The following is a 22067-nucleotide window of genomic DNA, read 5'->3' on the forward strand; positions in this document are numbered from 1 at the left end:
CCTGGGATGGGATGGGGCAGCGGGAGGTGGGAGGGGTGCAGTAGGCTAAGGAAGAAAGCGGGGTCAGGACCGTCTTTTCCTAGTAAGGATCAACAGAATCACCACATCAGCTATGGGAAACCCATGCACTGTGGATCGCCCGTAGTGCTGGAAGGCAAGCATAATGTCGAGGTCGGGAGAGCAAACAAACATACATGTCTCACACCAAGAAGGAAACCCACAGTCATCCTCCTCCAGGAGGGAAGTCTGTTTATACCTTAAGTTATAGTGCGTTTTGAGCCCCTACATAGGAAAGATGACTCTCGAAGTCAACTAGTATAATTAAAGTAGAAACAGAGAATAAAAACAAGCAAAAAAAATAATAAAATGAATAGAACATAGAAAAAAATTAGAAAATGAACGAATACACAGAAAAAAAAAAAGAAGAAGAAATAAAGAACAAGACAACTAAGATTGCAAGGGGGCTGAAGAAATGAATCCAAAGCTGCAGCGAGCCTATGGCGTTCTGAAAGAGCTCACTTTGGACCATGACCAACGGCCCCAAAGGGAGAAAAGCATATGTGCCACACTCGCGGCATCTCTTGGTGCTAGGACCCTGAACGCTAGAAGAGTGGCTCGTGAGAAAGCATCGAAATGGGAGTGGACCTCAGTCGAGGGCAAAGTTGAGGCAAGGGTTTATTGTTGTCCGGGGAGGGGTTGTCCTCAGGCAGGGGTCTGGGGTGGGGAGACCCCTCAAGGGGAGAGGGTAGGTGGGCAGACATATGTTTCCACAAGTGTGTTAGGATCTGAAGGGTGAGCCCACGGAATTCCTCCCCAGCCCGCATGTGTGTGCTGAACTTGGAAGCCCTGCAGTGACTCTCTAGCAGGCAAGTCTGGAAGGCCAAAGCCCCCCCCGAATCATTTGCATCCTGAGCCCTGTGGTGCAGGGCCAGATCGGAAGTGCGTGCGGGGCTTCGTCATGGGGAATTCCCCGAGAAAAGTGTCGGTGGTGGGATGTCGGGAGTGGGAGTGAGCACGCCCTCGGACGCCTCAGCCAATGAGGAGCTTGTGCGTGCGGGGGTGGGGCTGTGGGAAAGCCATCAAAGGCCCGAGGGGGCGGGGCCCAGGCCCTTTTTCAGAGAAGCACCGTCTGAGGGAAGGAGGCGTCGTCGTGCAGCTGCAGGTAGGAGATGCAAAGACTCGTGGGCCTTGACTGCAGAGACCCGGGGGCTGCTTCGGCGCACGGGGGTGGTGCGTGTCCGTCTCCCTTCAACGTCTTCCCCGGAGGGCAAGGTTGTCGGCCCAGCGCCGCTGGTGCGGATGCCCTTCGGGGACCCTGTGTCCCTGAGGGGCCGTCGCCGGCGGTTGGGCGGCCCCAGCGGGGTGACTTGGCTCCTGGGTCAGCAGGGCTGGCGCCTGGCCACCAAGTCGCCCTGAGTTGGAGGGGGCCGTGGGGGGTCGGGGCTGGGCTTCAGAATCTGGGGAACACCTGCTACGTGAATGCAGCGCTGCAGTGTCTGAGCCACACGCCGCCCCTGGCCAGCTGGATGGTGTCCCAGCAGCACGCCACCCTCTGTCCGGCCCGCACCTCCTGCACGCTCTGTGCCATGCGAGCTCACGTGACCCGAGCCCTCCTTCACCCGGGAGAGGTGATCCTGCCCCACAAGGACCTGCTGGCGGGCTTCCACACACACCGGCAGGAAGATGCCCACGAGTTTCTGATGTTCACTCTGAATGCCATGCAGCAAGGGTGCTTGAGTGCATCCCAGCCGTCGGGCCATCCCTCCGAGGACACCACCCTCATCCGGCAGATCTTCGGCGGGACGTGGAGGTCTCAGATCCAGTGTCTCCACTGCCTCGGTGTCTCGGACACGTTCGACCCTTATCTGGACATCAGCCTGGATATCACGGCGGCTCAGAGTGTGGAGCAAGCTCTGAGAGAGCTGGTGAAGCCCGAGAAGCTGGACGCTGAAAACGCCTATGACTGTGGCCTTTGTCTCCGGAAGGTGCCTGCCACCAAGAGGTTGACTTTGCACAGCACGTCCCAGGTCCTGGTGCTGGTGCTGAAGCCGTTGACACAGGTGAGCAGGGCCAAAAGGGCTCAGGAAGTGTGCTATCCCCAGTGCCTCGACCTGCAGCCCTACACGTCTGAGCGGAAGGCAGGGCCACTGGCCTACGTGCTCTATGCCGTGCTGGTGCACTCCGGGTGGAGCTGTGAGCGAGGACACTACTTTTCCTACGTGCGAGCGGGCAACGGCCAGTGGTATAAGATGGACGATGCCAAGGTGAGCGCCTGTGACGCGAGTGCTGCCCTAAGCCAGAGTGCCTACGTGCTCTTCTACTCCCGGGAGGGTGCGTGGCAAGGGGGTGCTGGGGGAGGGCCCGCGGCCCCCCTCACGGCTGACCCCACACACGCCGGGGAGCCTGACCCCGCCGGCCCCGGGGAGCCTGCGGGAGACGCCAGCGGCAGAGCTCCTGGGTCGCAGGTGTCCCGGGGGGGCACAGACGTCGAAGGAATCAGCTTAGAGCAGTGGAGACGCCTCCAAGAGCACAAGCGGCCGAAGCCGGCCTTCGACCTCCGGACGATCCAGTCGACCCTGCCTGCCGGCGCAGTCGTGATTCACCAGTCCACACACGGAGGAGGCAGACACGGCAAGCTGCCTGAACAGGAGCACGACCGCCTCGGCCATTGCAGCACCGACAGCCCGCCTCCGGGCCCGACGAGCGTTGGCAACAGCCCTTGTGCCAGCGGGAGGGCCCGAGCGACCAAGAGGAAGAACAAGAAGCCGCGGCCATCTCTGGGCCTGTGGCGGTAGGTAGGCTCTGAGGCACATGCCTGCAGAAGCCCAGGCACACGCTGCGTGCGGCTCGCCCTGTGTGACCCTCCAAGCGTTCCCAGCGAGGAGTGAGTTCCTCTCGGCGGTGTGGCTGGTGCAGCCTCCTGGAAAAAGGCGGGGCCTGCAGTGTGCCCGGGGCCACGGTCTTCACCTGGATCGTGCTGAGCGGCCGAGCTCTCGAGGGCTGGCTCTGCTGGGAAGTTACTGGAGAGGATGGGGTGCGTGAGCGGGTCTGAGCACGGTCCGAGGGCCTCGCACTTCTGCGGGGCTGGGAGAGTCCTCTCTGGATGGGACTTGGGGTGTGGGTTTGCCTTTCTTTCCCCGTCTGCATTCTCTGGCCGCACCGCTGGCCTCTGGTGAGTGACGCGGCAGGGAGACGCCTCCCAGTACGCCCACAGCCAGCCGAGCAAGGAGACGATCTCCTGAGCCCTCCAGGGGGCAGGGAGGAGCGGGTGCAGGTGCGTGAATCGTCTCCTTCTGGCCGGTCAGGCTCTCGAAAACGCCCCAAACGTCGAGCAGGGTCCGGGGAGAAGATGGGCGACCAGGCTCTATGGGTGGAATGTCCTTGGGAGGCGTAGTGCTATCTGGGAAAGGGACCTCCGGCAGGAATGAGGCGGGGATGTCTTCGTCAGCGGCGGGACGCTCGTGCGCAGCGTTGCCTGGGGCTCCATTTCCGGTGCAAGGAGTCTGCTGCAGAAGCTCCAAGTGCCAAACGGGACAAGTGATTCACCGTGCCATGAGCACCACCACCAGCACCACCGGCACCAACACGAAGGCCAAGGGGAGAAGGGCGACCCAATGAGTCCCAAAGAAACTTCTCCGCCAGCATGGCACAGGGGCCTAAGTGGAGATGGGTCATGCAACCGTTCCTTTCTGAAAGCAAAGGTCCTCCCCGCACTGAGGAAAGACCCAAGGCTGCCCTAGATCCTGAGAGCTAGACAACTGGACATCCGACTCTGCCCATCCTATGTGGCAGTCCGTTGTGTCGTCCAGCTTGGCCACGGACAAACGCGGCTGGATGCGATGAGACGCGGCCGGCCTCGGAAGGGTCTTGGGCGGTGGGGAAACTGTCCTTTCCTAGCTGCTTTCCCGCCTGCCTCGTCATCCCGCGACCTGGTGGAGGGGCGCTCGAGGACCCGTATCGATCCCCCCTTGCGGTTTCTTTCTTTCTCTTGGTTGCCGGCTTCAAACCCAAAACCCTCCATCAAACGGTGGACCTGCAATTAGCGATTTAGCATCTCAGACCTAGAGGGGAAACTGTGGCTCCTGACCGCGCTAGTCGGCTTGGCAAGGAACAGAGAATGTTCCGCTGGCTTTTTCTCCCCGCATGGTTACCTACAAAGCACCGTGCCCACCACACGCAGAGAGGAAAAAGAATGACGAGCAGTATCTTCCCCAAAGAACACGAACAAGCGTGCCCTGGACTAGGAATTCGAGCCACACACAGGCCGCCCTCATTATCACCACCAATCTTCCTCTGCCCCATTGCCTCAAATGGACTTACTGCTTGCCCCATCCACACCCTCTGAAGACGAAGAAGAAGAAGAAGAAGAAGAAGAAGAAGAAAGAAGATGGAGAAGAAGAAGAAGATGGAGAAGGGGAAGGAGAAGGAGAAGGAGACAGGGAAGGAGGTGAAGAAGTTGGAGAAGGAGAAGAAGTTGAAGCAGGAGAAGAAGGAGAAAAATGGTGATTGGAATGGCGTGGCAGAGGGAATGGGAAGGTCGCCTGATGCTGGGGGAAATCCGTGCAAAAGAGAGACAGATACTGTCTGATCTGGCTTCTCTGTGCCCTAGGAAGGAGGCAAAAGGACAGCAAGTTTGTGAGCAAGTGCGTCATAAAGCACAAAGCAGTAGGGTCCTGGGATGGGATGGGGCAGCGGGAGGTGGGAGGGGTGCAGTAGGCTAAGGAAGAAAGCGGGGTCAGGACCGTCTTTTCCTAGTAAGGATCAACAGAATCACCACATCAGCTATGGGAAACCCATGCACTGTGGATCGCCCGTAGTGCTGGAAGGCAAGCATAATGTCGAGGTCGGGAGAGCAAACAAACATACATGTCTCACACCAAGAAGGAAACCCACAGTCATCCTCCTCCAGGAGGGAAGTCTGTTTATACCTCAAGTTATAGTGCGTTTTGAGCCCCTACATAGGAAAGATGACTCTCGAAGTCAACTAGTATAATTAAAGTAGAAACAGAGAATAAAAACAAGCAAAAAAAATAATAAAATGAATAGAACATAGAAAAAAATTAGAAAATGAACGAATACACAGAAAAAAAAAAAGAAGAAGAAATAAAGAACAAGACAACTAAGATTGCAAGGGGGCTGAAGAAATGAATCCAAAGCTGCAGCGAGCCTATGGCGTTCTGAAAGAGCTCACTTTGGACCATGACCAACGGCCCCAAAGGGAGAAAAGCATATGTGCCACACTCGCGGCATCTCTTGGTGCTAGGACCCTGAACGCTAGAAGAGTGGCTCGTGAGAAAGCATCGAAATGGGAGTGGACCTCAGTCGAGGGCAAAGTTGAGGCAAGGGTTTATTGTTGTCCGGGGAGGGGTTGTCCTCAGGCAGGGGTCTGGGGTGGGGAGACCCCTCAAGGGGAGAGGGTAGGTGGGCAGACATATGTTTCCACAAGTGTGTTAGGATCTGAAGGGTGAGCCCACGGAATTCCTCCCCAGCCCGCATGTGTGTGCTGAACTTGGAAGCCCTGCAGTGACTCTCTAGCAGGCAAGTCTGGAAGGCCAAAGCCCCCCCCGAATCATTTGCATCCTGAGCCCTGTGGTGCAGGGCCAGATCGGAAGTGCGTGCGGGGCTTCGTCATGGGGAATTCCCCGAGAAAAGTGTCGGTGGTGGGATGTCGGGAGTGGGAGTGAGCACGCCCTCGGACGCCTCAGCCAATGAGGAGCTTGTGCGTGCGGGGGTGGGGCTGTGGGAAAGCCATCAAAGGCCCGAGGGGGCGGGGCCCCGGCCCTTTTTCAGAGAAGCACCGTCTGAGGGAAGGAGGCGTCGTCGTGCAGCTGCAGGTAGGAGATGCAAAGACTCGTGGGCCTTGACTGCAGAGACCCGGGGGCTGCTTCGGCGCACGGGGGTGGTGCGTGTCCGTCTCCCTTCAACGTCTTCCCCGGAGGGCAAGGTTGTCGGCCCAGCGTCGCTGGTGCGGATGCCCTTCGGGGACCCTGTGTCCCTGAGGGGCCGTCGCCGGCGGTTGGGCGGCCCCAGCGGGGTGACTTGGCTCCTGGGTCAGCAGGGCTGGCGCCTGGCCACCAAGTCGCCCTGAGTTGGAGGGGGCCGTGGGGGGTCGGGGCTGGGCTTCAGAATCTGGGGAACACCTGCTACGTGAATGCAGCGCTGCAGTGTCTGAGCCACACGCTGCCCCTGGCCAGCTGGATGGTGTCCCAGCAGCACGCCACCCTCTGTCCGGCCCGCACCTCCTGCACGCTCTGTGCCATGCGAGCTCACGTGACCCGAGCCCTCCTTCACCCGGGAGAGGTGATCCTGCCCCACAAGGACCTGCTGGCGGGCTTCCACACACACCGGCAGGAAGATGCCCACGAGTTTCTGATGTTCACTCTGAATGCCATGCAGCAAGGGTGCTTGAGTGCATCCCAGCCGTCGGGCCATCCCTCCGAGGACACCACCCTCATCCGGCAGATCTTCGGCGGGACGTGGAGGTCTCAGATCCAGTGTCTCCACTGCCTCGGTGTCTCGGACACGTTCGACCCTTATCTGGACATCAGCCTGGATATCACGGCGGCTCAGAGTGTGGAGCAAGCTCTGAGAGAGCTGGTGAAGCCCGAGAAGCTGGACGCTGAAAACGCCTATGACTGTGGCCTTTGTCTCCGGAAGGTGCCTGCCACCAAGAGGTTGACTTTGCACAGCACGTCCCAGGTCCTGGTGCTGGTGCTGAAGCCGTTGACACAGGTGAGCAGGGCCAAAAGGGCTCAGGAAGTGTGCTATCCCCAGTGCCTCGACCTGCAGCCCTACACGTCTGAGCGGAAGGCAGGGCCACTGGCCTACGTGCTCTATGCCGTGCTGGTGCACTCCGGGTGGAGCTGTGAGCGAGGACACTACTTTTCCTACGTGCGAGCGGGCAACGGCCAGTGGTATAAGATGGACGATGCCAAGGTGAGCGCCTGTGACGCGAGTGCTGCCCTAAGCCAGAGTGCCTACGTGCTCTTCTACTCCCGGGAGGGTGCGTGGCAAGGGGGTGCTGGGGGAGGGCCCGCGGCCCCCCTCACGGCTGACCCCACACACGCCGGGGAGCCTGACCCCGCCGGCCCCGGGGAGCCTGCGGGAGACGCCAGCGGCAGAGCTCCTGGGTCGCAGGTGTCCCGGGGGGGCACAGACGTCGAAGGAATCAGCTTAGAGCAGTGGAGACGCCTCCAAGAGCACAAGCGGCCGAAGCCGGCCTTCGACCTCCGGACGATCCAGTCGACCCTGCCTGCCGGCGCAGTCGTGATTCACCAGTCCACACACGGAGGAGGCAGACACGGCAAGCTGCCTGAACAGGAGCACGACCGCCTCGGCCATTGCAGCACCGACAGCCCGCCTCCGGGCCCGACGAGCGTTGGCAACAGCCCTTGTGCCAGCGGGAGGGCCCGAGCGACCAAGAGGAAGAACAAGAAGCCGCGGCCATCTCTGGGCCTGTGGCGGTAGGTAGGCTCTGAGGCACATGCCTGCAGAAGCCCAGGCACACGCTGCGTGCGGCTCGCCCTGTGTGACCCACCAAGCGTTCCCAGCGAGGAGTGAGTTCCTCTCGGCGGTGTGGCTGGTGCAGCCTCCTGGAAAAAGGCGGGGCCTGCAGTGTGCCCGGGGCCACGGTCTTCACCTGGATCGTGCTGAGCGGCCGAGCTCTCGAGGGCTGGCTCTGCTGGGAAGTTACTGGAGAGGATGGGGTGCGTGAGCGGGTCTGAGCACGGTCCGAGGGCCTCGCACTTCTGCGGGGCTGGGAGAGTCCTCTCTGGATGGGACTTGGGGTGTGGGTTTGCCTTTCTTTCCCCGTCTGCATTCTCTGGCCGCACCGCTGGCCTCTGGTGAGTGACGCGGCAGGGAGACGCCTCCCAGTACGCCCACAGCCAGCCGAGCAAGGAGACGATCTCCTGAGCCCTCCAGGGGGCAGGGAGGAGCGGGTGCAGGTGCGTGAATCGTCTCCTTCTGGCCGGTCAGGCTCTCGAAAACGCCCCAAACGTCGAGCAGGGTCCGGGGAGAAGATGGGCGACCAGGCTCTATGGGTGGAATGTCCTTGGGAGGCGTAGTGCTACCTGGGAAAGGGACCTCCGGCAGGAATGACGCAGGGATGTCTACGTCAGCGGCGGGATGCTCGTGCGCAGAGTTGCCTGGGGCTCCATTTCCGGTGCAAGGAGTCTGCTGCAGAAGCTCCAAGTGCCAAACGGGACAAGTGATTCACCGTGCCATGAGCACCACCACCAGCACCACCGGCACCAACACGAAGGCCAAGGGGAGAAGGGCGACCCAATGAGTCCCAAAGAAACTTCTCCGCCAGCATGGCACAGGGGCCTAAGTGGAGATGGGTCATGCAACCGTTCCTTTCTGAAAGCAAAGGTCCTCCCCGCACTGAGGAAACACCCAAGGCTGCCCTAGATCGTGAGAGCTAGACGACTGGACATCCGACTCTGCCCATCATATGTGTCAGTCCGTTGTGTCGTCCAGCTTGGCCACGGACAAACGCGGCTGGATGCGATGAGACGCGGCCGGCCTCGGAAGGGTCTGGGGCGGTGGGGAAACTGTCCTTTCCTAGCTGCTTTCCCGCCTGCCTCGTCATCCCGCGACCTGGTGGAGGGGCGCTCGAGGACCCGTATCGATCCCCCCTTGCGGTTTCTTTCTTTCTCTTGGTTGCCGGCTTCAAACCCAAAACCCTCCATCAAACGGTGGACCTGCAATTAGCGATTTAGCATCTCAGACCTAGAGGGACAACTGTGGCTCCTGACCGCGCTAGTCGGCTTGGCAAGGAACGGAGAATGTTCCGCTGGCTTTTTCTCCCCGCATGGTTACCTACAAAGCACCGTGCCCACCACACGCAGAGAGGAAAAAGAATGACGAGCAGTATCTTTCCCCAAGAACACGAACAAGCGTGCCCTGGACTAGGAATTCGAGCCACACACAGGCCGCCCTCATTATCACCACCAATCTTCCTCTACCCCATCGCCTCAAATGGACTTACTGCTTGCCCCATCCACACCCTCTGAAGACGAAGAAGAAGAAGAAGAAGAAGAAGAAGAAGAAGAAGATGGAGAAGGGGAAGGAGAAGGAGAAGGAGACAGGGAAGGAGGTGAAGAAGTTGGAGAAGGAGAAGAAGTTGAAGCAGGAGAAGAAGGAGAAGAATGGTGATTGGAATGGCGTGGCAGAGGGAATGGGAAGGTCGCCTGATGCTGGGGGAAATCCGTGCAAAAGAGAGACAGATACTGGCTGATCTGGCTTCTCTGTGCCCTAGGAAGGAGGCAAAGGGACAGCAAGTTTGTGAGCAAGTGCGTCATAAAGCACAAAGCAGTAGGGTCCTGGGATGGGATGGGGCAGCGGGAGGTGGGAGGGGTGCAATAGGCTAAGGAAGAAAGCGGGGTCAGGACCGTCTTTTCCTAGTAAGGATCAACAGAATCACCACATCAGCTATGGGAAACCCATGCACTGTGGATCGCCCGTAGTGCTGGAAGGCAAGCATAATGTCGAGGTCGGGAGAGCAAACAAACATACATGTCTCACACCAAGAAGGAAACCCACAGTCATCCTCCTCCAGGAGGGAAGTCTGTTTATACCTTAAGTTATAGTGCGTTTTGAGCCCCTACATAGGAAAGATGACTCTCGAAGTCAACTTGTATAATTAAAGTAGAAACAGAGAATAAAAACAAGCAAAAAAAAATAATAAAATGAATAGAACATAGAAAAAAATTAGAAAATGAACGAATACACAGAGAAAAAAAAAAAGAAGAAGAAATAAAGAACAAGACAACTAAGATTGCAAAGGGGCTGAAGAAATGAATCCAAAGCTGCAGCGAGCCTATGTCTTTCTGAAAGAGCTCACTTTGGACCATGACCAACGGCCCCAAAGGGAGAAAAGCATATGTGCCACACTCGCGGCATCTCTTGGTGCTAGGACCCTGAACGCTAGAAGAGTGGCTCGTGAGAAAGCATCGAAATGGGAGTGGACCTCAGTCGAGGGCAAAGTTGAGGCAAGGGTTTATTGTTGTCCGGGGAGGGGTTGTCCTCAGGCAGCGGTCTGGGCTGGGGAGACCCCTCAAGGGGAGAGGGTAGGTGGGCAGACATATGTTTCCACAAGTGTGTTAGGATCTGAAGGGTGAGCCCACGGAATTCCTCCCCAGCCCGCATGTGTGTGCTGAACTTGGAAGCCCTGCAGTGACTCTCTAGCAGGCAAGTCTGGAAGGCCAAAGCCCCCCCCGAATCATTTGCATCCTGAGCCCTGTGGTGCAGGGCCAGATCGGAAGTGCGTGCGGGGCTTCGTCATGGGGAATTCCCCGAGAAAAGTGTCGGTGGTGGGATGTCGGGAGTGGGAGTGAGCACGCCCTCGGACGCCTCAGCCAATGAGGAGCTTGTGCGTGCGGGGGTGGGGCTGTGGGAAAGCCATCAAAGGCCCGAGGGGGCGGGGCCCAGGCCCTTTTTCAGAGAAGCACCGTCTGAGGGAAGGAGGCGTCGTCGTGCAGCTGCAGGTAGGAGATGCAAAGACTCGTGGGCCTTGATTGCAGAGACCCGGGGGCTGCTTCGGCGCACGGGGGTGGTGCGTGTCCGTCTCCCTTCAACGTCTTCCCCGGAGGGCAAGGTTGTCGGCCCAGCGCCGCTGGTGCGGATGCCCTTCGGGGACCCTGTGTCCCTGAGGGGCCGTCGCCGGCGGTTGGGCGGCCCCAGCGGGGTGACTTGGCTCCTGGGTCAGCAGGGCTGGCGCCTGGCCACCAAGTCGCCCTGAGTTGGAGGGGGCCGTGGGGGGTCGGGGCTGGGCTTCAGAATCTGGGGAACACCTGCTACGTGAATGCAGCGCTGCAGTGTCTGAGCCACACGCCGCCCCTGGCCAGCTGGATGGTGTCCCAGCAGCACGCCACCCTCTGTCCGGCCCGCACCTCCTGCACGCTCTGTGCCATGCGAGCTCACGTGACCCGAGCCCTCCTTCACCCGGGAGAGGTGATCCTGCCCCACAAGGACCTGCTGGCGGGCTTCCACACACACCGGCAGGAAGATGCCCACGAGTTTCTGATGTTCACTCTGAATGCCATGCAGCAAGGGTGCTTGAGTGCATCCCAGCCGTCGGGCCATCCCTCCGAGGACACCACCCTCATCCGGCAGATCTTCGGCGGGACGTGGAGGTCTCAGATCCAGTGTCTCCACTGCCTCGGTGTCTCGGACACGTTCGACCCTTATCTGGACATCAGCCTGGATATCACGGCGGCTCAGAGTGTGGAGCAAGCTCTGAGAGAGCTGGTGAAGCCCGAGAAGCTGGACGCTGAAAACGCCTATGACTGTGGCCTTTGTCTCCGCAAGGTGCCTGCCACCAAGAGGTTGACTTTGCACAGCACGTCCCAGGTCCTGGTGCTGGTGCTGAAGCCGTTGACACAGGTGAGCAGGGCCAAAAGGGCTCAGGAAGTGTGCTATCCCCAGTGCCTCGACCTGCAGCCCTACACGTCTGAGCGGAAGGCAGGGCCACTGGCCTACGTGCTCTATGCCGTGCTGGTGCACTCCGGGTGGAGCTGTGAGCGAGGACACTACTTTTCCTACGTGCGAGCGGGCAACGGCCAGTGGTATAAGATGGACGATGCCAAGGTGAGCGCCTGTGACGCGAGTGCTGCCCTGAGCCAGAGCGCCTACGTGCTCTTCTACTCCCGGGAGGGTGCGTGGCAAGGGGGTGCTGGGGGAGGGCCCGCGGCCCCCCTCACGGCTGACCCCACACACGCCGGGGAGCCTGACCCCGCCGGCCCCGGGGAGCCTGCGGGAGACGCCAGCGGCAGAGCTCCTGGGTCGCAGGTGTCCCCGGGGGACACAGAGGTCGAAGGAATCAGCTTAGAGCAGTGGAGACGCCTCCAAGAGCACAAGCGGCCGAAGCCGGCCTTCGACCTCCGGAAGATCCAGTCGGCCCTGCCTGCCGGCGCAGTCGTGATTCACCAGTCCACACACGGAGGAGGCAGACACGGCAAGCTGCCTGAACAGGAGCACGACCGGCTCGACCGGCCTAGCACGGACAGCCCGCCTCCGGGCCCGACGAGCGTTGGCAACGGCCCTTGTGCCAGCGGGAGGGCCCGAGCGACCAAGAGGAAGAACAAGAAGCCGCGGCCATCTCTGGGGCTGTGGCGGTAGGTAGGCTCTGAGGCACATGCCTGCAGAAGCCCAGGCACACTCTGCGTGCGGCACGCCCTGTGTGACGCACGAAGAGTTCCCGGCGAGGAGCGAGTTCCTCTCGGCGGTGTGGCTGGTGCAGCCTCCTGGAAAAAGGCGGGGCCTGCAGTGTGCCCGGGGCCCCGGTCTTCACCTGGATCGTGCTGAGCGGCCGAGCTCTCGAGGGCTGGCTCTGCTGGGAAGTTTCTGGAGAGGATGGGGTGCGTGAGCGGGTCTGAGCACGGTCCGAGGGCCTCGCACTTCTGCGGGGCTGGGAGAGTCCTCTCTGGATGGGACTTGGGGTGTGGGTTTGCCTTTCTTTCCCCGTCTGCATTCTCTGGCCGCACCGCTGGCCTCTGGTGAGTGACGCGGCAGGGAGACGCCTCCCAGTACGCCCACAGCCAGCCGAGCAAGGAGACGATCTCCTGAGCCCTCCAGGGGGCAGGGAGGAGCGGGTGCAGGTGCGTGAATTTCTCCTTCTGGCCGGTCAGGCTCTCGAAAACGCCCCAAACGTCGAGCAGGGTCCGGGGAGAAGATGGGCGACCAGGCTCTATGGGTGGAATGTCCTTGGGAGGCGTAGTGCCACCTGGGAAAGGGACCTCCGGCAGGAATGAGGCGGGGATGTCTTCGTCAGCGGCGGGACGCTCGTGCGCAGAGTTGCCTGGGGCTCCATTCCCGGTGCAAGGAGTCTGCTGCAGAAGCTTCAAGTGCCAAACGGGACAAGTGATTCACCGTGCCATGAGCACCACCACCAGCACCACCGGCACCAACACGAAGGCCAAGGGGAGAAGGGCGACCCAATGAGTCCCAAAGAAACTTCTCCGCCAGCATGGCACAGGGGCCTAAGTGGAGATGGGTCATGCAACCGTTCCTTTCTGAAAGCAAAGGTCCTCCCCGCACTGAGGAAAGACCCAAGGCTGCCCTAGATCGTGAGAGCTAGACAACTGGACATCCGACTCTGCCCATCCTATGTGTCAGTCCGTTGTGTCGTCCAGCTTGGCCACGGACAAACGCGGCTGGATGCGATGAGACGCGGCCGGCCTCGGAAGGGTCTGGGGCGGTGGGGAAACTGTCCTTTCCTAGCTGCTTTCCCGCCTGCCTCGTCATCCCGCGACCTGGTGGAGGGGCGCTCGAGGACCCGTATCGATCCCCCCTTGCGGTTTCTTTCTTTCTCTTGGTTGCCGGCTTCAAACCCAAAACCCTCCATCAAACGGTGGACCTGCAATTAGCGATTTAGCATCTCAGACCTAGAGGGACAACTGTGGCTCCTGACCGCGCTAGTCGGATTGGCAAGGAACAGAGAATGTTCCGCTGGCTTTTTCTCCCCGCATGGTTACCTACAAAGCACCGTGCCCACCACACGCAGAGAGGAAAAAGAATGACGAGCAGTATCTTCCCCCAAGAACACGAACAAGCGTGCCCTGGACTAGGAATTCGAGCCACACACAGGCCGCCCTCATTATCACCACCAATCTTCCTCTGCCCCATCGCCTCAAATGGACTTACTGCTTGCCCCATCCACACCCTCTGAAGACGAAGAAGAAGAAGAAGAAGAAGAAGAAGAAGAAGAAGAAAGAAGATGGAGAAGAAGAAGAAGATGGAGAAGGGGAAGGAGAAGGAGAAGGAGACAGGGAAAGAGGTGAAGAAGTTGGAGAAGGAGAAGAAGTTGAAGCAGGAGAAGAAGGAGAAGAATGGTGATTGGAATGGCGTGGCAGAGGGAATGGGAAGGTCGCCTGATGCTGGGGGAAATCCGTGCAAAAGAGAGACAGATACTGGCTGATCTGGCTTCTCTGTGCCCTAGGAAGGAGGCAAAGGGACAGTAAGTTTGTGAGCAAGTGCGTCATAAAGCACAAAGCAGTAGGGTCCTGGGATGGGATGGGGCAGCGGGAGGTGGGAGGGGTGCAATAGGCTAAGGAAGAAAGCGGGGTCAGGACCGTCTTTTCCTTGTAAGGATCAACAGAATCACCACATCAGCTATGGGAAACCCATGCACTGTGGATCGCCCATAGTGCTGGAAGGCAAGCATAATGTCGAGGTCGGGAGAGCAAACAAACATACATGTCTCACACCAAGAAGGAAACCCACAGTCATCCTCCTCCAGGAGGGAAGTCTGTTTATACCTTAAGTTATAGTGCGTTTTGAGCCCCTACATAGGAAAGATGACTCTCGAAGTCAACTAGTATGATTAAAGTAGAAACAGAGAATAAAAACAAGCAAAAAAAATAATAAAATGAATAGAACATAGAAAAAAATTAGAAAATGAACGAATACACAGAGAAAAAAAAAAGAAGAAGAAATAGAGAACAAGAAAACTAAGATTGCAAAGGGGCTGAAGAAATGAATCGAAAGTTGCAGCGAGCCTATGGCGTTCTGAAAGAGCTCACTTTGGACCATGACCAACAGCCCCAAAGGGAGAAAAGCATATGTGCCACACTCGCGGCATCTCTTGGTGCTAGGACCCTGAACGCTAGAAGTGTGGCTCGTGAGAAAGCATCGAAATGGGAGTGGACCTCAGTCGAGGGCAAAGTTGAGGCAAGGGTTTATTGTTGTCCGGGGAGGGGTTGTCCTCAGGCAGGGGTCTGGGGTGGGGAGACCCCTCAAGGGGAGAGGGTAGGTGGGCAGACATATGTTTCCACAAGTGTGTTAGGATCTGAAGGGTGAGCCCACGGAATTCCTCCCCAGCCCGCATGTGTGTGCTGAACTTGGAAGCCCTGCAGTGACTCTCTAGCAGGCAAGTCTGGAAGGCCAAAGCCCCCCCCGAATCATTTGCATCCTGAGCCCTGTGGTGCAGGGCCAGATCGGAAGTGCGTGCGGGGCTTCGTCATGGGGAATTCCCCGAGAAAAGTGTCGGTGGTGGGATGTCGGGAGTGGGAGTGAGCACGCCCTCGGACGCCTCAGCCAATGAGGAGCTTGTGCGTGCGGGGGTGGGGCTGTGGGAAAGCCATCAAAGGCCCGAGGGGGCGGGGCCCAGGCCCTTTTTCAGAGAAGCACCGTCTGAGGGAAGGAGGCGTCGTCGTGCAGCTGCAGGTAGGAGATGCAAAGACTCGTGGGCCTTGATTGCAGAGACCCGGGGGCTGCTTCGGCGCACGGGGGTGGTGCGTGTCCGTCTCCCTTCAACGTCTTCCCCGGAGGGCAAGGTTGTCGGCCCAGCGCCGCTGGTGCGGATGCCCTTCGGGGACCCTGTGTCCCTGAGGGGCCGTCGCTGGCGGTTGGGCGGCCCCAGTGGGGTGACTTGGCTCCTGGGTCAGCAGGGCTGGCGCCTGGCCACCAAGTCGCCCTGAGTTGGAGGGGGCCGTGGGGGGTCGGGGCTGGGCTTCAGAATCTGGGGAACACCTGCTACGTGAATGCAGCGCTGCAGTGTCTGAGCCACACGCCGCCCCTGGCCAGCTGGATGGTGTCCCAGCAGCACGCCACCCTCTGTCCGGCCCGCACCTCCTGCACGCTCTGTGCCATGCGAGCTCACGTGACCCGAGCCCTCCTTCACCCGGGAGAGGTGATCCTGCCCCACAAGGACCTGCTGGCGGGCTTCCACACACACCGGCAGGAAGATGCCCACGAGTTTCTGATGTTCACTCTGAATGCCATGCAGCAAGGGTGCTTGAGTGCATCCCAGCCGTCGGGCCATCCCTCCGAGGACACCACCCTCATCCGGCAGATCTTCGGCGGGACGTGGAGGTCTCAGATCCAGTGTCTCCACTGCCTCGGTGTCTCGGACACGTTCGACCCTTATCTGGACATCAGCCTGGATATCACGGCGGCTCAGAGTGTGGAGCAAGCTCTGAGAGAGCTGGTGAAGCCCGAGAAGCTGGATGCTGAAAACGCCTATGACTGTGGCCTTTGTCTCCGGAAGGTGCCTGCCACCAAGAGGTTGACTTTGCACAGCACGTCCCAGGTCCTGGTGCTGGTGCTGAAGCGGTTGACACAGGTGAGCGGGGCCAAAAGGGCTCAGGAAGTGCGCTATCCCCAGTGCCTCGACCTGCAGCCCTACACGTCTGAGCGGAAGGCAGGGCCACTGGCCTACGTGCTCTATGCCGTGCTGGTGCACTCCGGGTGGAGCTGTGAGCGAGGACACTACTTTTCCTACGTGCGAGCGGGCAACGGCCAGTGGTATAAGATGGACGATGCCAAGGTGAGCGCCTGTGACGCGAGTGCTGCCCTGAGCCAGAGCGCCTACGTGCTCTTCTACTCCCGGGAGGGTGCGTGGCAAGGGGGTGCTGGGGGAGGGCCCGCGGCCCCCCTCACGGCTGACCCCACACACGCCGGGGAGCCTGACCCCGCCGGCCCCGGGGAGCCTGCGGGAGACGCCAGCGGCAGAGCTCCTGGGTCGCAGGTGTCCCCGGGGGACACAGAGGTCGAAGGAATCAGCTTAGAGCAGTGGAGACGCCTCCAAGAGCACAAGCGGCCGAAGCCGGCCTTCGACCTCCGGAAGATCCAGTCGGCCCTGCCTGCCGGCGCAGTCGTGATTCACCAGTCCACACACGGAGGAGGCAGACACGGCAAGCTGCCTGAACAGGAGCACGACCGCCTCGGCCATTGCAGCACCGACAGCCCGCCTCCGGGCCCGACGAGCGTTGGCAACAGCCCTTGTGCCAGCGGGAGGGCCCGAGCGACCAAGAGGAAGAACAAGAAGCCGCGGCCATCTCTGGGCCTGTGGCGGTAGGTAGGCTCTGAGGCACATGCCTGCAGAAGCCCAGGCACACGCTGCGTGCGGCTCGCCCTGTGTGACGCACCAAGCGTTCCCAGCGAGGAGCGAGTTCCTCTCGGCGGTGTGGCTGGTGCAGCCTCCTGGAAAAAGGCGGGGCCTGCAGTGTGCCCGGGGCCACGGTCTTCACCTGGATCGTGCTGAGCGGCCGAGCTCTCGAGGGCTGGCTCTGCTGGGAAGTTACTGGAGAGGATGGGGTGCGTGACCGGGTCTGAGCACGGTCCGAGGGCCTCGCACTTCTGCGGGGCTGGGAGAGTCCTCTCTGGATGGGACTTGGGGTGTGGGTTTGCCTTTCTTTCCCCGTCTGCATTCTCTGGCAGCACCGCTGGCCTCTGGTGAGTGACGCGGCAGGGAGACGCCTCCCAGTACGCCCACAGCCAGCCGAGCAAGGAGACGATCTCCTGAGCCCTCCAGGGGGCAGGGAGGAGCGGGTGCAGGTGCGTGAATCGTCTCCTTCTGGCCGGTCAGGCTCTCGAAAACGCCCCAAACGTCGAGCAGGGTCCGGGGAGAAGATGGGCGACCAGGCTCTATGGGTGGAATGTCCTTGGGAGGCGTAGTGCTACCTGGGAAAGGGACCTCCGGCAGGAATGACGCAGGGATGTCTTCGTCAGCGGCGGGACGCTCGTGCGCAGAGTTGCCTGGGGCTCCATTTCCGGTGCAAGGAGTCTGCTGCAGAAGCTCCAAGTGCCAAACGGGACAAGTGATTCACCGTGCCATGAGCACCACCACCAGCACCACCGGCACCAACACGAAGGCCAAGGGGAGAAGGGCGACCCAATGAGTCCCAAAGAAACTTCTCCGCCAGCATGGCACAGGGGCCTAAGTGGAGATGGGTCATGCAACCGTTCCTTTCTGAAAGCAAAGGTCCTCCCCGCACTGAGGAAAGACCCAAGGCTGCCCTAGATCGTGAGAGCTAGACAACTGGACATCCGACTCTGCCCATCCTATGTGTCAGTCCGTTGTGTCGTCCAGCTTGGCCACGGACAAACGGCGCTGGATGCGATGAGACGCGGCCGGCCTCGGAAGGGTCTGGCGCGGTGGGGAAACTGTCCTTTCCTAGCTGCTTTCCCGCCTGCCTCGTCATCCCGCGACCTGGTGGAGGGGCGCTCGAGGACCCGTATCGATCCCCCCTTGCGGTTTCTTTCTTTCTCTTGGTTGCCGGCTTCAAACCCAAAACCCTCCATCAAACGGTGGACCTGCAATTAGCGATTTAGCATCTCAGACCTAGAGGGACAACTGTGGCTCCTGACCGCGCTAGTCGGCTTGGCAAGGAACAGAGAATGTTCCGCTGGCTTTTTCTCCCCGCATGGTTACCTACAAAGCACCGTGCCCACCACACGCAGAGAGGAAAAAGAATGACGAGCAGTATCTTCCCCCAAGAACACGAACAAGCGTGCCCTGGACTAGGAATTCGAGCCACACACAGGCCGCCCTCATTATCACCACCAATCTTCCTCTGCCCCATCGCCTCAAATGGACTTACTGCTTGCCCCATCCACACCCTCTGAAGACGAAGAAGAAGAAGAAGAAGAAGAAGAAGAAGAAAGAAGATGGAGAAGAAGAAGAAGATGGAGAAGGGGAAGGAGAAGGAGAAGGAGACAGGGAAGGAGGTGAAGAAGTTGGAGAAGGAGAAGAAGTTGAAGCAGGAGAAGAAGGAGAAGAATGGTGATTGGAATGGCGTGGCAGAGGGAATGGGAAGGTCGCCTGATGCTGGGGGAAATCCGTGCAAAAGAGAGACAGATACTGGCTGATCTGGCTTCTCTGTGCCCTAGGAAGGAGGCAAAAGGACAGCAAGTTTGTGAGCAAGTGCGTCATAAAGCACAAAGCAGTAGGGTCCTGGGATGGGATGGGGCAGCGGGAGGTGGGAGGGGTGCAGTAGGCTAAGGAAGAAAGCGGGGTCAGGACCGTCTTTTCCTAGTAAGGATCAACAGAATCACCACATCAGCTATGGGAAACCCATGCACTGTGGATCGCCCATAGTGCTGGAAGGCAAGCATAATGTCGAGGTCGGGAGAGCAAACAAACATACATGTCTCACACCAAGAAGGAAACCCACAGTCATCCTCCTCCAGGAGGGAAGTCTGTTTATACCTTAGGTTATAGTGCGTTTTGAGCCCCTACATAGGAAAGATGACTCTCGAAGTCAACTAGTATAATTAAAGTAGAAACAGAGAATAAAAACAAGCAAAAAAAAATAATAAAATGAATAGAACATAGAAAAAAATTAAAAAATGAACGAATACACAGAAAAAAAAAAAAGAAGAAGAAATAAAGAACAAGACAACTAAGATTGCAAAGGGGCTGAAGAAAAGAATCCAAAGCTGCAGGGAGCCTATGGCGTTCTGAAAGAGCTCACTTTGGACCATGACCAACGGCCCCAAAGGGAGAAAAGCATATGTGCCACACTCGCGGCATCTCTTGGTGCTAGGACCCTGAACGCTAGAAGAGTGGCTCGTGAGAAAGCATCGAAATGGGAGTGGACCTCAGTCGAGGGCAAAGTTGAGGCAAGGGTTTATTGTTGTCCGGGGAGGGGTTGTCCTCAGGCAGGGGTCTGGGCTGGGGAGACCCCTCAAGGGGAGAGGGTAGGTGGGCAGACATATGTTTCCACAAGTGTGTTAGGATCTGAAGGGTGAGCCCACGGAATTCCTCCCCAGCCCGCATGTGTGTGCTGAACTTGGAAGCCCTGCAGTGACTCTCTAGCAGGCAAGTCTGGAAGGCCAAAGCCCCCCCCGAATCATTTGCATCCTGAGCCCTGTGGTGCAGGGCCAGATCGGAAGTGCGTGCGGGGCTTCGTCATGGGGAATTCCCCGAGAAAAGTGTCGGTGGTGGGATGTCGGGAGTGGGAGTGAGCACGCCCTCGGACGCCTCAGCCAATGAGGAGCTTGTGCGTGCGGGGGTGGGGCTGTGGGAAAGCCATCAAAGGCCCGAGGGGGCGGGGCCCAGGCCCTTTTTCAGAGAAGCACCGTCTGAGGGAAGGAGGCTTCGTCGTGCAGCTGCAGGTAGGAGATGCAAAGACTCTTGGGCCTTGATTGCAGAGACCCGGGGGCTGCTTCGGCGCACGGGGGTGGTGCGTGTCCGTCTCCCTTCAACGTCTTCCCCGGAGGGCAAGGTTGTCGGCCCAGCGCCGCTGGTGCGGATGCCCTTCGGGGACCCTGTGTCCCTGAGGGGCCGTCGCTGGCGGTTGGGCGGCCCCAGCGGGGTGACTTGGCTCCTGGGTCAGCAGGGCTGGCGCCTGGCCACCAAGTCGCCCTGAGTTGGAGGGGGCCGTGGGGGGTCGGGGCTGGGCTTCAGAATCTGGGGAACACCTGCTACGTGAATGCAGCGCTGCAGTGTCTGAGCCACACGCCGCCCCTGGCCAGCTGGATGGTGTCCCAGCAGCACGCCACCCTCTGTCCGGCCCGCACCTCCTGCACGCTCTGTGCCATGCGAGCTCACGTGACCCGAGCCCTCCTTCACCCGGGAGAGGTGATCCTGCCCCACAAGGACCTGCTGGCGGGCTTCCGCACACACCGGCAGGAAGATGCCCACGAGTTTCTGATGTTCACTCTGAATGCCATGCAGCAAGGGTGCTTGAGTGCATCCCAGCCGTCGGGCCATCCCTCCGAGGACACCACCCTCATCCGGCAGATCTTCGGCGGGACGTGGAGGTCTCAGATCCAGTGTCTCCACTGCCTCGGTGTCTCGGACACGTTCGACCCTTATCTGGACATCAGCCTGGATATCACGGCGGCTCAGAGTGTGGAGCAAGCTCTGAGAGAGCTGGTGAAGCCCGAGAAGCTGGACGCTGAAAACGCCTATGACTGTGGCCTTTGTCTCCGGAAGGTGCCTGCCACCAAGAGGTTGACTTTGCACAGCACGTCCCAGGTCCTGGTGCTGGTGCTGAAGCGGTTGACACAGGTGAGCGGGGCCAAAAGGGCTCAGGAAGTGCGCTATCCCCAGTGCCTCGACCTGCAGCCCTACACGTCTGAGCGGAAGGCAGGGCCACTGGCCTACGTGCTCTATGCCGTGCTGGTGCACTCCGGGTGGAGCTGTGAGCGAGGACACTACTTTTCCTACGTGCCAGCGGGCAACGGCCAGTGGTATAAGATGGACGATGCCAAGGTGAGCGCCTGTGACGCGAGTGCTGCCCTGAGCCAGAGCGCCTACGTGCTCTTCTACTCCCGGGAGGGTGCGTGGCAAGGGGGTGCTGGGGGAGGGCCCGCGGCCCCCCTCACGGCTGACCCCACACACGCCGGGGAGCCTGACCCCGCCGGCCCCGGGGAGCCTGCGGGAGACGCCAGCGGCAGAGCTCCTGGGTCCCAGGTGTCCCCGGGGGACACAGAGGTCGAAGGAATCAGCTTAGAGCAGTGGAGACGCCTCCAAGAGCACAAGCGGCCGAAGCCGGCCTTCGACCTCCGGAAGATCCAGTCGGCCCTGCCTGCCGGCGCAGTCGTGATTCACCAGTCCACACACGGAGGAGGCAGACACGGCAAGCTGCCTGAACAGGAGCACGACCGCCTCGGCCATTGCAGCACCGACAGCCCGCCTCCGGGCCCGACGAGCGTTGGCAACAGCCCTTGTGCCAGCGGGAGGGCCCGAGCGACCAAGAGGAAGAACAAGAAGCCGCGGCCATCTCTGGGCCTGTGGCGGTAGGTAGGCTCTGAGGCACATGCCTGCAGAAGCCCAGGCACACGCTGCGTGCGGCTCGCCCTGTGTGACGCACCAAGCGTTCCCAGCGAGGAGCGAGTTCCTCTCGGCGGTGTGGCTGGTGCAGCCTCCTGGAAAAAGGCGGGGCCTGCAGTGTGCCCGGGGCCACGGTCTTCACCTGGATCGTGCTGAGCGGCCGAGCTCTCGAGGGCTGGCTCTGCTGGGAAGTTACTGGAGAGGATGGGGTGCGTGACCGGGTCTGAGCACGGTCCGAGGGCCTCGCACTTCTGCGGGGCTGGGAGAGTCCTCTCTGGATGGGACTTGGGGTGTGGGTTTGCCTTTCTTTCCCCGTCTGCATTCTCTGGCAGCACCGCTGGCCTCTGGTGAGTGACGCGGCAGGGAGACGCCTCCCAGTACGCCCACAGCCAGCCGAGCAAGGAGACGATCTCCTGAGCCCTCCAGGGGGCAGGGAGGAGCGGGTGCAGGTGCGTGAATCGTCTCCTTCTGGCCGGTCAGGCTCTCGAAAACGCCCCAAACGTCGAGCAGGGTCCGGGGAGAAGATGGGCGACCAGGCTCTATGGGTGGAATGTCCTTGGGA

General features: G+C 59.9%; 4 protein-coding genes across 4 annotated transcripts; all 4 read left to right on the plus strand.

Moving 5' to 3' along the window:
• Window positions 1-1370: 1370 nt before the first annotated feature.
• On the plus strand, window positions 1371-2327 carry LOC122676849 (ubiquitin carboxyl-terminal hydrolase 17-like protein 6; the record flags this gene model as incomplete). Its single annotated transcript, XM_043876402.1, has 1 exon — window positions 1371-2327. A coding segment is annotated over one exon (957 nt), but the record flags the coding sequence as incomplete, so codon positions are not given.
• A 3715-nt stretch (window positions 2328-6042) lies between these two features.
• On the plus strand, window positions 6043-6999 carry LOC122676850 (ubiquitin carboxyl-terminal hydrolase 17-like protein 6; the record flags this gene model as incomplete). Its single annotated transcript, XM_043876403.1, has 1 exon — window positions 6043-6999. A coding segment is annotated over one exon (957 nt), but the record flags the coding sequence as incomplete, so codon positions are not given.
• Window positions 7000-11287: 4288 nt separating this feature from the next.
• On the plus strand, window positions 11288-16330 carry LOC122676851 (ubiquitin carboxyl-terminal hydrolase 17-like protein 6; the record flags this gene model as incomplete). The annotated part of the gene is made up of 3 exons (XM_043876404.1): window positions 11288-11313; window positions 12272-12362; window positions 15335-16330. Coding segments are annotated over exons 1-3 (1113 nt in total), but the record flags the coding sequence as incomplete, so codon positions are not given.
• A 3519-nt stretch (window positions 16331-19849) lies between these two features.
• Window positions 19850-21004, plus strand: LOC122676853 (ubiquitin carboxyl-terminal hydrolase 17-like protein 6; the record flags this gene model as incomplete). Its single annotated transcript, XM_043876405.1, has 1 exon — window positions 19850-21004. A coding segment is annotated over exon 1 (1155 nt), but the record flags the coding sequence as incomplete, so codon positions are not given.
• Between the last annotated feature and the right edge of the window lie 1063 nt (window positions 21005-22067).

This window comes from Cervus elaphus, chromosome 20 (genome assembly GCF_910594005.1).
Source record: "Cervus elaphus chromosome 20, mCerEla1.1, whole genome shotgun sequence".
Classification (NCBI taxonomy): domain Eukaryota; kingdom Metazoa; phylum Chordata; class Mammalia; order Artiodactyla; family Cervidae; genus Cervus; species Cervus elaphus.